Source organism: Gymnoscopelus microlampas (assembly GCF_963454915.1).
Source record: "Gymnoscopelus microlampas genome assembly, chromosome: 14".
NCBI classification, from domain to species: domain Eukaryota; kingdom Metazoa; phylum Chordata; class Actinopteri; order Myctophiformes; family Myctophidae; genus Gymnoscopelus; species Gymnoscopelus microlampas.
Window position 1 is genome coordinate 25,790,524 of NC_139951.1, and position 16,275 is coordinate 25,806,798.

Below are 16,275 nucleotides of genomic sequence, written 5' to 3' on the forward strand. Positions count from 1 at the left end.
CAACTTCATTGCACATCTGTGGAAATATTTATTTCAAACTTGCTACATGAATTTGAAAACAGATTTTTAGAAAAGTGCATCGACCTATCACACAAATGTACCCTTTTTCCTTTCCTTTTTTAAACCCACAGAATAAATTGATATAAAATGAGCCACTTCATGAACATGATACATGTTTTATAGAGAAAAAGAGGCAGACAATGAGCATGAGCATGAGCCTTGTTTGCCAGGTAAAAAAATAGTACTATTCAGAGCACTATTCAAACAAATGTTTTTGGAAAAGTTAAATAACTAATTACATCAAAACTATTTATTCTGCTCCGATTGTGGGCTCGGCTAGTCTCTGTATTGGCCTCTTTTTTTCCTTTCTCTTTTCATTTTGAATGTATGGCACAAAGTCAATACATTTGGATTAAAAGCCCATAACAAAGGACGTTTTGTTTGATTTTCAAGGAACCCATTGGATTCAGTTAATAAAAATCATTAAACATTTTGACATACCGCACAGTAAATTCAACACTAAACTTTAAGGAAACTTTTGTCAAAGTTACATTTGGAATGATTTCAAAAGTCTAGAATAGTCCCTGGAGAAAATAATTGAAATGTCCATGACTTCATAACCATGAAATGATGTTTAGCCAACATTGATAACTCGGTAAGTTCGGTCATGTTTGAATGACTCTGGAGAAAATGTGAACAAATGCAAAAATCAAAAAATAAAGCCAGTAACAGGAAAACGGTCTATGTTTATGTACCATATATGGCCAAAGCTGTGTGAATAGACAACTAGAAAGGGCAGAGGAGCGCATATCCCCACCAGGCTGGGTGGCCTATGCAGGGCTAAGTCATGGCTTGCTACCACCAGCACCCGAGGAAACTGCAGGGGGAAATAGAATTTCTTGCGGTTCAACTTCTCGCATTTGCAGCCCCTATGGTCAGACATTAAAGTGCTTTTGGAGGTGCGCTGTACGGCCCTCAAACAGTGATTCAAAGTTGGGGTTGATTGGATGTTGCGTTCATGATATATGGAATTTATCGTGTAAAAAAGGAAAAAAGAAAAAAAAGGCCCCTCCCTCTAATTTTGGAAGGCAATTGCAGGCAAACAATATGGAATATCTAAAGCTGTTTGACGCTCATTGTGACACAATCCGAGGGACATTTTTGATTGTACAACCTACTGTACAGTTCAAGAGTTATAAGCCAAAACGTAAGGCGGACTGGTATAGCCCCACTATGAAGGCGATTTGAAAAATGTGTAGTGGAGTAACTTCCTTGGCCTAATGGCAGTCCGCACAAAATGTTTGATGCTTTTCGGTCCAGCGGTTTGCGAGATTAGCTGCACACATACAGACACACAGGAAAAAATCTCTGTACTTGGCCTTCATCCTGGTGGAGATAATTACATGTATTGATAGTTGTATAGTCATGTAAGTGTGATGAGAAATGCATTAAGGTCCCCCCTGAGAATACAGACATCATGTTCCTAACATTTACTCATATGGCTGCTCTCTGTGCTTTACCGAGGCATCAGCTGACACTGGTGACAGTACACAGTAAAATCCTCAGTGTTCATTTATCCTCAAGTCTGAGAGTGTACAAATGCGGCCAAATGGTCCCGTAAGGGTTGGGCAAAGGCGTAAAGGCACAGTAGTGGTTCATAACAAGCCACTAATGCACTAAGCCACTTGTAATATAAAATGAAGTAGCACATACATACGTACAGATGATCGATTCTTCATAAACGGAAATAACTACTCCTGATATAATGCCAAGGAGTTAATCATCCTTTTATGCCAGTCCTTTCTTTCCACATTCCTTTCTAAAACATTTAAATGAAGAAAGTGTAAACAGTTTGCTTTAAGCCAAGCACACAGAAGTGGTTACGGACATTCATCACAACAAGATAACTACACATTCAAATAAAAAAAATATAAAAATTATAATCAAGCTCTCTTAGTGATTATAATCTAAAACTGGATGGTGTTGTGTTACACAAAGATCATTAAAAAAATAAAGGTCAGCAAGTCAACCCCTTTGAAGAGGATGAACAGGCTGTGATGAAGAGGTATCAGCAGTGCAATACGGATCTGACAGCTTGAGGAACAACAGCTGGACAAAGACTAAAGCCTGACTTGCGATGTGTCACTCAACAAAAAAGTGTTTTCATGTGACACTGTGGCACATCTTTCAGTTGGACATTTTTTGTTAAGAAAGATATTGTGTTGCCGAGGCAAAAATCAGGCTTTATGCCTGCATAAAAACAGGCAACACTGTATTTTGAATTAAGAGTGATTCATAAAAATGACATGATATAAAATGTTACTTTTGCAATACAAATATTCTGTGTAGATGAATCAAGAATTCAAAAATAAATCCCTTGGACATTCCCTTCCCTTTATAAGTAGCATTTTACGTAGCCTGCAATTTTCACACAGACCTAGGTCCACTTTTGTCAATTACAAAAAATATATATATACCTGTATAATTTAGCATTTTCAATTCTCCTCTGCAAGGTCTGAGGCATTATACTAGGTAGCGTGAAACATTATGTGCCATATACTGTACTGTACATGACACAGGCTCACGCCATAACAGTGTTATCCCAAGGAGCCATCGCATCCTTGTGGTGACTCAGTTAAGGCACTTAATCAGTACCGCACACAGTTCAAATTGACATCACCTACTGTACCACGCCCTCTCCTGCAGGTTGCCCACTCACTCAAAGCACTTTACACACAAACACGGCTGGATTATAGTTCTGAGAGTCCCTCTGCATGCTCGTTCAGCTCCATGGAGTAATAGTCCAGAGGACGCCTAGGGGGGAAAAATACATTTATGAATGAAAACCCCATGGCACATGCACGCAAATGCAGAGTGTAACCCTGGGGATACGTAAGCATTTGTACACAGTAAAATCCTCAATGTTAATTTAACTCCGGGAGTGCACAAATGGAGGTTACATTTGTATGCTCGCTGTGTTAAAAATGTATAAATGAATACATTTTACTGTGTAGTTGGGGTAATCCCCATCTCTAATCCAACAATTTACAGTTAACTGGTGGAATCTGACTTTAAAAGTTAAACTAAACTGAACTTCTTTTAAAACCCTGATCAAATTAAAGAGCACTCAAAAGGTTGAAATGTTTACATTTGAAAAAGAAGCCTACAGAAGAGGAAAACCATGTAAATATGCATGCTACTTGGTCTTATGACTTCAATTATGTGTACCTGAAAATATTTTGTCTTTGATTGTGAATGTTTGATTTCCCTGATTCCCAGCAGGCATGATTTATTTTAAATGCTAACAGAGTTCAGCGGTGTACAAATGTCACTCAACTTTGCAAACGGGAAAATCTCAATATTAACATTTCAAGCAAGATATGCATAATTATATTATTTTGTGACAGACAAAAATATAAACATACTGAAGCCTACTAATATGTACAGCTGTTACAGGAGTCATGGAAAGACAGAGGGAGCAAGAAAAGGCAGGGGAGTTTGAGAGAGAGCTCACCTCTTCTTATAAAGATATGTGAAAAGAGCAGCTCCTAATCCCAAAAGTAGCAAGACCCCTGCTATGAGGCCTATCTGCAGGCCCAAGGCAGAACCTGAGATAAACAAAGACAATATCGTTGCTGTCAGTCAGAAACCTTGAATCTCTATATTTCAACTTCTTTCATACATTTATGCAATACTTTGTCGTACAAGAGTGTTGGAAAACCAACAATTGCGAAAATTGCAGATCTGCAAGGTCACAAAGGCGACACATACTATTGTACAGACTCTTGGAATAGACCTGGAGTAGACATGGCCAATCAATGAGTACAACTTGAGTCAGCTCCAAGTGATTATAATTACAGGCCTACAAGTACTTATACAGCATGCTCTCAGATCGTTCTTTGTTGTGCTTTCAGAGAAAAAACAAAAACAACTCTGGTCAATGTCAGAATAACAAATACAATAAAATAAAGTAGATTCTACAAGACAATAACCAACTTTTTCAAGTTGGCATGGTTTTAAACTGGTTCAGAATCTCCCTTACTTCCATGAATGTGAACTCTCCCACACAGAAAAACTAGCTTAATTACTGTAATTTACAGTACTGCTCTCTGGACAGAGAGCAGTACAGGTCAACTTGTATAGAATGTTGCTGCAAGAGTTGACTAAAACCAGAACATAATCATCTGATATATAAAGTTCAAGTTGCCTGTCTGTGGCTGGCGGGTGGGTGGATAACGACCAAATATTTTAGGGAACAGTTTCTGTTGTAAAAATAGCAGTTTATTATAGTTGCGTCATAAGAACCTTCATTGAATGTAATGATGAAATAGAAACATGCACAAAGTGAAAGTCATAACTGCCACCTTGTGGACAGTGGAGATGAGGTGCTGAGGTGATGAAGGAACTTCTATAATCAAAATTATAATGGGAAACAATGTCAAGTTTTTCTAATGTTGACATCATTGAGTAGTTACAGTACATAACGTTAGACCATCCTGCTGAAGTTGGAGTGAGGTACAGTTACTGTTACTATCATCCAGATGTATTGTTCAACGGTCAAGCAATTTGTGTTTATGTGCATATACATATGTGTGCGTCAGTGTTCCTGTCTGTACCACAAACTCTCCCTTTTAATCCGGGCAATAGTCTTTGTTTTAGTTGGCTCAGTTCAAGTTGCCTGTCTGTGGCAGGCCGTTTCTCATATTGACACATCTTGGAGAAGTCTCACAACTGAAAGTCAGAAGCTTTAAATTACTAGCCTGCTCACAGAGCTCCAGGGCAGGCACATATTGAATATCTGGTGTATGCCTTGGTGAGTTCATTGAGGGATAGACCATCTTGTATAAAGTGGCTCATCGAAATATAAACAGGTAAAAAAATCAAATAGAGAAAATCAGTAACAAAGCGTTAATCAAAGAAATAAGAGAATGAAAAAGAATACAGCACATGTGGAGAAGAAGCTAACCTGGACTGATGTGTCTGTGAAGGATGGGCATTGAGCAGATGTCTCCTTCGATACCAGAGGGGTGCATGTGGGATGTCTGAAGGATGAGAGCCTTCTGGTGATCTGACAGAGCCTGGATGTTCCCCCGCACACGCAGCCACCCCGATACACAGGAGAAGTTGGCCCCTGGATAGCAAACACAGTTTAGATGTTATAGGAAAATAGAGGGTTGGTGAGAATGGACCATTGCGGTCATTGGGGTTCTAACATTGTCAACTCTCATCAGTTGGTTTGTTTTACAAGGACCTCTAGCAAAATCTGTCACTGACTGCTAGAGGTTTCCAAATATGGACACTTTATTTTTACAAGGTGTCAAAAATGTACAAGGCATACACTTAGGACAATGACACTTTATAAGACAAACAACAACATGCAAATCACTTGATAGTGTGCAAAAGACGTATCTGGTCTGGCATAGCCAAGGTTTTTATATGATTTTATATCTCTAATAGGCCCAATTTGCTGAGTAATAGATAAGAAGGCAGAGACTTGGTTGGATATCTAATTCAGTGGACAACTCATAATGAGTATTTCTAAGACAGAAGTGAGAACAGCTGAATGTGTGGAATTTACTTTACTTTGTGTTTATTTAAGTTGCTTCTGTGCCTTACCCTGAAGATAGAGGGCAGATATGCCACAATGACACCTCTGCTCCAGATATCCAGCCACCTCCATGACTTTGTTCCCCTGGATCAGACCACTGCAGTCTAAAACAAACAGAGACTGTCAGTATTCATTCGGATAAGCACAGGGCTTATGCTATGTATCTCATTTTTGGGTGAAATAATGCTCACACACAGTGAGAGGGTTACACCAACATGGGTGAAATTAGCATTGCTCAACAAATCAACGAGTAAAACCTTGACCTGTGATCAATTTTGATTGTCCGCCATGACAGATTGGCCAGTGTAAATAAACAGCAACAATGTTACTAGCTTGAGACTAATACTCACGGTAGTTACTTTTAAGTATCACTTTCTCTACCTTTTGAGAGAAAGGGATTGAGGTACACGTATTTATATATACAGACACACACACACACAGAGATTGACACCGGTCCCCCATCATCCTCAGGCTCAGGGTTGGTCTGATCTCATTGGGTTTAGGAGTTCCTCAAAGTGTTCCTTCCACTTCCCGACAACTTCCTCATTTGAAGTCCCATCCTTGCTGTACACCGCTTTCCCCTCCTGAGGTGTCAGATGGTTTTCCAGAAGCAATTTGGTGCTCTCTATGACTCTGTCTCTCTCCTCTCCTCAAATGTATATATTTATCATGTTCTAGTACCTTGCTGCTCTTGCTAGGCTCTGATAAACAACACCTCATTCCAAATAACAACCGAAACCGTGGTGCAAATGATGTATATCGGGTTCCTTCATATAAATGAACCTGGAAAATGTCCGGGGAATCAGGTCGGGAGGTGTTATCCTTTCAAACATGTAGCACGCAACACAGCGAATGTCTGTTTCAAATGCATTCATACAGTACATAAGGGTAAACTACTATTTCAGGGCTATCTTAAACAGTCAGAGTCATAAGAATGTGAGATTATCCATGACCAGTTAACATTTGAGGACATCAGGGTCTCTGCGCCCCAAAGGTTATGCCACTGATTAAAAGTTTAATACCATCACCAGTGCTAAAAAATATATTTCATATAACAAAAAAACTGTTATTTGTTTAATACCAGTGTTTACTAGTCACTGTCTACTGTACAGGACCCACTTCTGGATATTGTGAGACATTGTGGCAGGACTGTGGACACACAACTACTTATAATAATGTTTTGGTTCTGACCTTGTGGTCAGTGCAAAAATGACGGGCCCAGAGCAAAACCAACGGATGAAAACCACTTTGTTAAGACTGTGTTTACATAAACAAGCTTACTTCCTGAGTGCTCTTGCCATTCACTGGACAGGGGTCCCAGACACAGGTCAATATGACTGGAGAAGGCGGAACTAGGGCAGAGGTTGGTGGAGCGAGCGGTGGGTGAGGAGCTTGTCCAGGAAGAGGGGCTCCTCACTTCACAACATGAACATCGACTGAGTGAGACAGGGCCATCTTCAACTGACCTGCACGCACACACACACACACACACACACACACACACACACACACACACACAATATTTCCTAATCAAAATGACTGATTAATTTAATTTTTTGCAATCATCAAAGCTTAATATTGATGTCTAAATGTCTAAATAGAACCAGTAGTTTGTAAGTAAATAAATGATTATTGATGTCACCAATGTCTTGATTCCAACCTCACCTGAGAGCTGGAATCACCTGCTGCCCCCTGGTGGCGGAGAGGGTGGAGAGCAGCTGAGGGTTCTCACTGAACACCAGTGTATCTCGGAGGCTGGTGTTGGTCAAGGCAGTGCCAGCTCGACACACACTGAACAGGTCGTAGCACAGCACCACTGCGCCACGTGCTGGAACTGTGAAGCCCTCAGGGAAAGCCTGGTCTGAGTGTGAGAGAACCGAGAAGGAGAGAGAGAGAGGGGTGAAAAGGAGAGAGGGATAGAGGGAGCAGGAGAACAGAGAGAAATGAGGACAATGCAGGGGATATGGGAGGGTAGAGAAAGGAAGAAAATTCAAGACAATGTGGAGTAAAGCCGGGCAACCAAGAAGTGAGACTGCCCTGTAACACTCCTCATCACATATGCTTACGCTTAACCCATTTAGACCTGAGGTTCTAAAAACGCCTTCTAATCCTGACCTAAGTTTTCTGAAAAACCTCAAATATTTATTCAAAAAATTACAAAAACATTATGTTGCTATATACTGTACTGTACATAGCAACAACAACCCCAAAAGGTGTTCCCGGATTGAAAGGTATAGTTACGTATAGGGGGTTCCCAGTTATTAACACAACTAAATATTTTATTAACAACATATAAATGCCAAACAATGCACAAGAAGATTTAAGCATTTGTTTCAATATTAACAACACCATAGCTCATCCATAATCCAGGTCTCAGCACCCTCACCTGCCCCAGTTACATTTCCAACAATGTAGAATCCTTCCTGGTCAGTAGATCCAGACAAAGGGAGAGCTATGGTGGTCCCACTGCGCTGTTGGTCAAACACAGTCAGCACCAGCCCTCTCAGGACTGTCCTGGGTGGTCCGTGTAGTTCCACAAAGGCCCTCTGCTGGCTGTGATTTGTCCAGTGGTTACTAGCCACCTCACTGATGACCACTCCTTCAGGGGGTGGAGGTGGACGGGGGCAATCGTTCTCTCTCAGAGGGGTTAGAGGAGCCACCTGTATGAAACAATTCTACATCAACATCAAAGCAGATCCCATGGCGTTTTTGTGGAGTGGACTTCCAATAACACAAACTATCCATGCATCGATGGACTTGCTCAAGTGCAAAGCTTTTTAGCTCATTGGCTACAACTCACTGCATACTGTACTTGACATTACCTTTTTAAAAAGCATATGTGGTGGGTTTGATTTCTAAGGAAGCCACTGGATGCCATTAACTTGAGTACAATATTTAAATAAAATTGCAGGGACTTGAAACTTGCTTGAGATACATTAAGTAATCTAACACAGTGAACTTGCCTGGTTACCTTATCTATTGTCAATACTGTCAAACAATTGTCCCTGGAGAAAAAAATGTTAAGCAAACTAAATTAAAACATCTGTGACTTATTTACCACACAATTATATTTGGCTAACACTGACTCCACTACTCAGCTAAGCTCTGTAGCATTTCAATAACGTATTGACGTATTGAAATCGGTACGGCCCATTAAAGATGAATTTTGAAAGTTGTGCCGGTTCTCACCGCAAAAGTCGAGAGGTCAGCCGGGTGCAGGCCTCCACAGCGGCTGAGGGCTTCGTCTCCCTGCAGAGCATCAGGGTCCTCCAACAGGGGCAGCTGTCCTGGAGTAAGCGCATCACTCAGCTCCTGAGCATCTTTATCTGAGCCCCTCATCCTGTACACCACTGCGTCCAGCAGCCCACGGGTGGGAATCCCTGACTGTATAGAAGAAGGTTGACCAAACGGGCTGCGGTAGAGCGCCACAGCATCCGGCCCATTCTGGATGGTGTTGGGTGGCAAGCGGAGCGAGGGGGCTGGTACCAACCTGTCGCTGCCCAGTAGGAAGTAGCCCTTGGAGGTGGTGAAGTGTCCGCTGAGGCTGATCTCGCGGTAGGGCTTGTTGTTATGGGCGCTGAAGAGCAGCAGCCAGACGCCTTGCAGGGAAACGCGGCGGCCTGATGGGTGCCAGAGCTCGATGTACTCGCCATCCTCAGCTGAGCCAGGCGAGTCTGTGTTCAGCTCGTTGATCAGGAAGTCCCCACGACCCCAAGGAGGGATTTGAGGCGGAGCATCAGTACCCCCTGGTGTCACTAGTGCATGAAAGAAAAAGTTCTGTCAGTCTCTGTTGGTAAGCATAAATAATCACATTTTCTGTAGTTCATTTATCTTGACACTATTGCTTTATTCATCAAAATTGAAGTCGATATTCACTGGGTTGTCTAATGTTCTGTCAATTCATACCAGTGAAAGAGTGCCTTTTTGAATGTGTGAGAGTGCCAAATGTCAACAAGAACGGCGTACGCCTCCTAGTCCCTGTCCAATCTTTAGCTACTGTATCAATGGTAAGTTACAGTACTGTGTGCAGTTTGAGAAAAAAAGCCACACAATGGGGTGTTTAATGGCAAAGCCACACAATACAGACTGGCTGCTTGTGGGCATGCTGGCGTGGGTGGTAACAGTACTCTTCAACTGTCCAAATGGAAATAGGGATCTTCATAAATATTTCACCTATAATTACAAAGGTGTTTCACAAAAACAATTCAATAATAATAACAAAGGTGTTTCACAAGATCATTGTTGGTGTAACAAGATTCACGGAAAGGAATATGTTTTTACAAACATAAGTGACCACTTCAAGAGTTTAACTTTGGCATTTCCTTGTTGACTGTTCGCATTGCATTCGTTCATTACCAGAGGTGCTTCTGTTTCATGACATCATGCACGTAGCACCATGAGCTGTGATTGGTCTACTTTTGAAGGGGTAGCCATACATAAAAACAGACAAACGCTGTTATAGACTGTTTCCAGTCTGACCACACCGTAAAAACGGATTTTAACAATCTCTTCAGTGACAACTAAGAGAAGTTTTATACTTGGTTGTGTGCCAGTAGATGCGTTGTAAGCTTGTGCATTGGCTATTTTTGGTGCGCAACTCACCTGTCCAGAGGAGGGAAACAGAATTTCAAAATCTATAATCTAAAATCAAATCAGGCATACATTTCACTAGTTGTGTTGCACAGTTGGCTTTTGTCTCTGGCGTGGAAAATTCATCATACAAATATTACACTCACCAATGTTGTGAGGGCAAATCTTGGGCCAGGGACACTGGTTGGGTTGGCCTGGGGTTTGTGGGGCTTCCCAGAAGACACCAGGGTCTCTGGACCAGGTGGCAACGCCACAGCGACTGAGGTAGAAGCCTCCCTCTCTCAAACTGAACACAATAAAAAGGCAAATAAGATGAAGGATAGCACTGGGTACCTTTTAGACAGAATTTACTATAGTTATTTATTCATACTGTATACCAATTTAAGTTTCATTTTTCAATAAACAGTTCTAGGAAGGAACCACTTCCAAGTTACAAGAGAGAGTATTTCAGGAAAGAAGTGAGGGTGGCAAAAAAGTAACCACTTACTGAAAGCCCCATTTCAAAAATAGCTAAAATAGCCAATCTACAAGCTCACAACATGTTGCAAAGCGACACATTGTGAGCTTGTAGATCTGCTATTTTGGTGGGTGGGTGGCACTGGCAATTGCCATCCCCTGGGAATCTGGGATACCAAATGATACCCTGTTAGTTGACTGATGTTAATTGAGCTGTTATATTATAGTGTTAATAAAAACATTGATTAAAGACTGCAATACAACTAACATTATAAGTTCTTAAAATAAATGCCATTAGAACCACAGGATGAAGATAGAAGATTTATCTTACCTTGTGCTTAGCTGGTATGCTTGTCTCCCTGGGATGAGTGTCTCTACGAGGTTGACGCTCGGCTGGTCTGCTGGCCCAGCGAACACAAAGGCGTCAAGAGGCTCCGTCTGGCTCAGTGAACTGCCAAGTGGGAAATCTGCAGCCCTGCCACTGTAAACAGCCACCGCCCCTGATTCATCACCTGAGAAGGGAAGCATGTTCACTGACTCAGCTCTAATGCAAGTTTACAAAGAAAAAAATGCCTTCTTTTTACCAGGTAATAAAGTTGAACAGGTTCGACAGGTAGGAAGTTCATGATTTACTATTATTTGGCTTTGCTTATGCTTAAAATTGACTTCAGTTGAAAATTATGTTTTAACATGAGACTTTGTCGCAGAATAATAAATCAGGCTTTATCATGTACGAGCTGTTGAACCCAACATAAACTTCAACTTTTAAGTTATTTTCATTACGCATGGTATTGTCTATTGCAATGGACCTCTATTCTAGTCCTGGGGACCTGGTGTAATGCTGGTTTTCAATGTGGCCTTCAACAGATATGAGGGACCGCCCCAGGACATCAGGTAAATAAAATTCACTATCTTGTAGAATAAACAACTACTGTAGCAGAAGTCTGGGTTACATGTGAGCTGATGACAGATGCAGTAATTCAACCCCACACAGCCCACACTGACCTTTCATGTACTTCTTCTCTATGGTGATGGAGACCATGCCCTTCCTGGAAGTGTCAACATCCACGCTCACACTGACCTGGTCGGTTTTCCCATCCACCACCACCAGCACCAGAGGACCTGCAGCCTGGGCTTCAGTTATCTCCACAAACCCATCAACCTGTCCTCCTCCCAGCCTCACCTCACTGATCATTGGGGAGGTGGCAGGAGAGGCTGGAGGGGTGCAGTTGTTCCGCTGGCCAGGTGAGGGTAAAGCCACCTGGAAGTCCCAGAGATCTCCAGACAGCAGGCACCTCTCCATGGACTCGTCGCCTTCGTGGGCTGCCTCGTCCTCAATGAACGCCGGCACCCCGGGGGTCAGCGTCTCTGCCAGGACCTCGGCGCCCGCATAACGCCGGGTCATGTACACAATGGCATCCACCAGCCCAATGGCAGTGGCATTCATCTTCTCTGCGTAGCGAAAGGCGGATGTGTGGTAGAGAACAATGGCATCCGGGCCATTCTGAACCGTGTTGGGAGGGAGGGGAATGGCCGGTTTGGGCAGCAAGTCCACAGAACCTACCAGGAAGAAGCCTCGATCGTCCGTGTGCTGATTCTTCAGGTCCAGCACCTTATAGGCTACGTTCCCGTTTCCGTTGTAGAACACTAGGGTGTAGCCATCCAGTGAGGCTCTTTGGCCACTGGTGTGATACAACTCCACAAACTCAGTGGTGTCAAGTCTGGGGTTGTCTGCATTGACCTCACTGATGATCAGACAGGAGTCACCGGTGACCAGTCCCAGGAGGGATATAGACAGACAGACGACATGTGACAAGGTGATAGGCAACTCTAAACTGACCAACATTATTCACAACTTCCTCAAAGTGACCACCCAGATGAGTTAAGCAATAGCAGCCTCTGTGAAAAGGGGAAATGAAAGAGCTTTCACAATATGCAAAGATGACCCATGAGAATTGCTCACCAAAGAATAAAGTAGGTCTAACTGGAGGGAGCAGTGGAAAATCTCGTTTAAATCAGGGGTAATCAGATACACTTGTCCGTGGCAAGACTTGGCCTTGTCCATGGCAAATATGTTTGTTTTTTACATATAACATTATAATGTTGTCATGTTGAGACCCAATTACTGAATGTCAAGTCTCCAGGTTTTCTTCAGAATATGTGCCATTTACTATGGCACATTAGGAGTCCACAAGGACAGTGGTTCTCTATCTTTTTATTTTCAAGGACCCCCATAATTCTGAGAGTGCACAAATGGAACCAAATGTACCCGTTACAGACCTGTAAAGGTCATTTAAGGCTATATAGCTCTGTATGAGTGTCTGGTAATATTATTGTCCGCTCATTAAGTATGTCCATGGCAAAAATGTCCACCACAAGCCAGCATGGCGATGACCCCTGGTTTAAATCATTTCAGTAAGTCAAGCTGACTAAACTTGTTACTGAAATAACGCGATATGGGCCACAGTATACTGTACACATGACCAAATAACATGTAGGCTAAATTAACATACACGAACAGATTATAAGTCCAAGACGTAAGTTTACTGTATCTTCCCATAAATTAGCCTATATCCCAATGGGAATACCTCGATTCGAAGACTAAAAACAAATCTGTCTGGTCACTTTCGCGTTTGCATTTCTCTCTCATAGCCCAGGGTGCACGTTTTCTGCATGACTCACTATAGCTTTGCGAAACATTCAAGGAAAGAAGCACATGAATGTCAAACACACTTGTAGCTACGTCATCATCCGTTATTCATTCACATTCCGACGCTTAGAATCATTCCAAATCAAATACAAATAGGTCAAAAGTGGGATAACAACATCTTCATAACAGTTTCTGATCGAAAATTACTTTGTATTATGTGGGAATTGTACAAAAGCTGCAGTCCCTAATACATTTTTACTAAATGGGCAACGTTATACTTTGCACGACAAACACTTGAGAGGAGCCCCATTTTGCAGAAAACGGGCGTCTCAGATGTAAATGCGAGCTGCTATCGAGTTAAAATTTGGCCTGGAGAGTTCTTCTCTTCCATCTTAGACAGTGTTGCCAGGTTGTGAGAGAAATAAGAAACCAGGTCTACGAAAACAAGCCCAAAAGAAGCAACTTATAGGCCTATGCGTCGGCTATTTGAAAATACTCGTTCTGATCTGCTATTTTCAAAAACTCTTGCAATAAAATGTGGAAATCTTTTTTGAAACATTCTTACAACACAAATGCTCCCCTCAGTCCCCTGGGCGAAAAACTTTTTCATGAAAACATTTGAAAACCACTGCTTTAAATAATAATTAAACATTTTGGAAGCAAGTCTAAATAAGCAAGTACACTTTGGAAACAATAAGCCCAATTTTTATAAGCAACTTTACAGAAAAAGAAGCCCGAAGTCACTTATAATGAGCCGACATGGCAACGCTGATCTTAACCCTCCAGACACCACAACACTTATTCTGGTCACGGCAGGCTAAGCTTACATCTTCGAGACGATCAACGTTTTGTCAATTCACTTTTTTTGATCGATGTCGCACAAGACTGTATAAAAGCGACGTGATCTTACCGTACAAATTCCGTGGTGTTGTCAGCCAGGTGTTGCTTTAGTGCTGCAGTAAGTGTCCAGCAGTTGAGTAAATCCAGATCTAGTATTCTGAAGGAATATTTGGGAACTTTTGTTGCCAACCTCCGCCGCTCCCAGTCAGAGCTGTGTGTGTTTCATTGACAAAGCAGCACTTTCTCCCCCCGCTCTGGTTTGTCGTGTGTGCGTGGGCGGTCAGAGGGGGGATGATGATGATGCTTGGGTATCATTATGTCAGGCCATCCAAGTTCAGCTCAGCCGTGCCCTTATTGGTTTTTCTATTCAGTTATTCGCAAACTTGGAATAATTTCTACAATGTTACCAATGATTGTCTCCGCCAGGCCGAAGGCGTGGTAGAGACTATGTTTTGCAACCTCTGTCTGTCCTTGTGTCTGTCCATGTGTCCTGTGTCCATCTGTTTATGAACTGCTAATCTCCGGCACCATTGGCCCGATTGCAGATAAACTGTGCACGCACACCGTTATATTATACCTCTATGACGCACACTCCCTGGGCGCCAGAGCAGAACCTCTGCCCTGAATTTTTTTTCAGATTGGCCTGTTATAGCCAATCTTTGCAAAACACATTTTTTGATATTACTCCTACAGATTTTGTCAAACATCACGCAAATTGGTACACAGTATCTCTATAGCCTAGTCATGTGATCAAGGCGGATCTGTCAGATTTGTCATATGCCATCCTGATTGGCTAACATTGGCTTCCAAAGTTTGCAGGATTGGTCCGTTTTGAACAAAATGCCTCAAATCATGAACACAGCGTGCGATTTCCGTGAAATTTTGCTCGCACATTTCCACTAGGCCGAGGTCCATGCCACTTGAAGTTTTTTTAAACAGCCTCATGGTGGCGCTATAACAGGCCGATTTCGTGTTTTAACCATAACTGCACCGATCTGCGTGAAACTTTGCACGTACACTCCATAGAGGCCAAGGATAAACCTCTTCCCTGCATTTTTCATATCTGCGTTTTATAGCGCCACCAGGAGGACGACTTTTGGAAAACACTTTCTTTATATTACTCCTTCAGATTTTGTCCGAAAATCACGCAAATCGGTACACAGTATCTCTATAGTCATGTGATCAAGACAGATCTGTCCGATTTTTCATATTCCACCTGATTGGTTAACATTGGCTTCCGAAGTTTGCAGGATTGGTCCGTTTTGAACAAAATGCCCCAAATCATGAACTCTGTAGGAGTAGTAGCAAAAAGTGTGTTTTGAAGAAAATGCACTATGGAGTTTCTGGCCTCCAAGGAGTATGCATTCACAGTTCCATGCCAATCGGTCCAACAGTGCCAGAGATTAGCTGCTCACAGACGGACGGACGGAAGGACGGACGGACACACGGACTGACACATGGATGGACAGGGGCGAAAACAAGTTTCGGCCACGCCTTCGGCCAGGTGGAGACAATAACGACATGTGAACAATTAGGCTAACTATACGTATTTACAAAAATATGCATCTATCGAGAAAAGGTGACAAGAAGGGATAAGCTAGCATCAATCAAAAAAGGTGACAAGAAGGGATACAGAGAAGAGTGCTAGGGGTCTTCTGACTGCAGTGGAAATTGGGAGTATGTCTGCAGTTCTGACTGCAAGGGGGAGTTTATTCCACAGTTTGGGAGCCAAGAGGGAGAAGAGTCTATTGTGTTGACCAGGGTGTTGGCTCGAACAGCCTTTCTGTGTTAACTGATCTTAGTGAGTGAGGAGGGGAGGGTCGTGGGGTTGGTTCATGTCCTGAATGTACGCGGGTACCATGAACTTGGTTCCCTTGTGCCTACAAGGCAGTGTTTTGTACTGGGTACGGACAGCAACTGGAAGAGAATGAAGGGCAAAAGGGGGAAGACATGACATTTTTAGAAGGTTGAAGACCATGTGCTGCTGCATTCTGAATCATTTGGAGTTGCTTCAGTGCGCATGCTGGGAGGCCAATAAGGAAGGAGTTGCAATAGTCAAGCCTGAAGATGACTGAGGCCTGGATAAGGAGCTTGGCAGACTCCTTGGTTTGGAAGGGTCTGATCCTTTGGA

At 42.5% G+C, this 16,275-nt stretch overlaps 1 protein-coding gene across 1 annotated transcript; it reads right to left on the reverse strand.

Annotated features, from left to right (window-relative positions):
• Positions 1–34: 34 nt before the first annotated feature.
• LOC311059854 (uncharacterized protein) lies at positions 35–14,348 on the reverse strand. The gene is made up of 12 exons (XM_084077952.1): positions 14,215–14,348; positions 11,660–12,553; positions 10,986–11,166; positions 10,345–10,484; positions 8,798–9,363; positions 7,995–8,268; positions 7,274–7,469; positions 6,890–7,074; positions 5,617–5,712; positions 4,967–5,131; positions 3,515–3,608; positions 35–2,814 (listed from the first exon to the last, which is right to left on the reverse strand). The coding sequence occupies exons 2-12, from the start codon at positions 12,498–12,500 to the stop codon at positions 2,751–2,753; spliced, it is 2,802 nt and encodes a 933-aa protein (XP_083934078.1). The 5' UTR covers positions 12,501–12,553; positions 14,215–14,348; the 3' UTR covers positions 35–2,750.
• Positions 14,349–16,275: the final 1,927 nt, after the last annotated feature.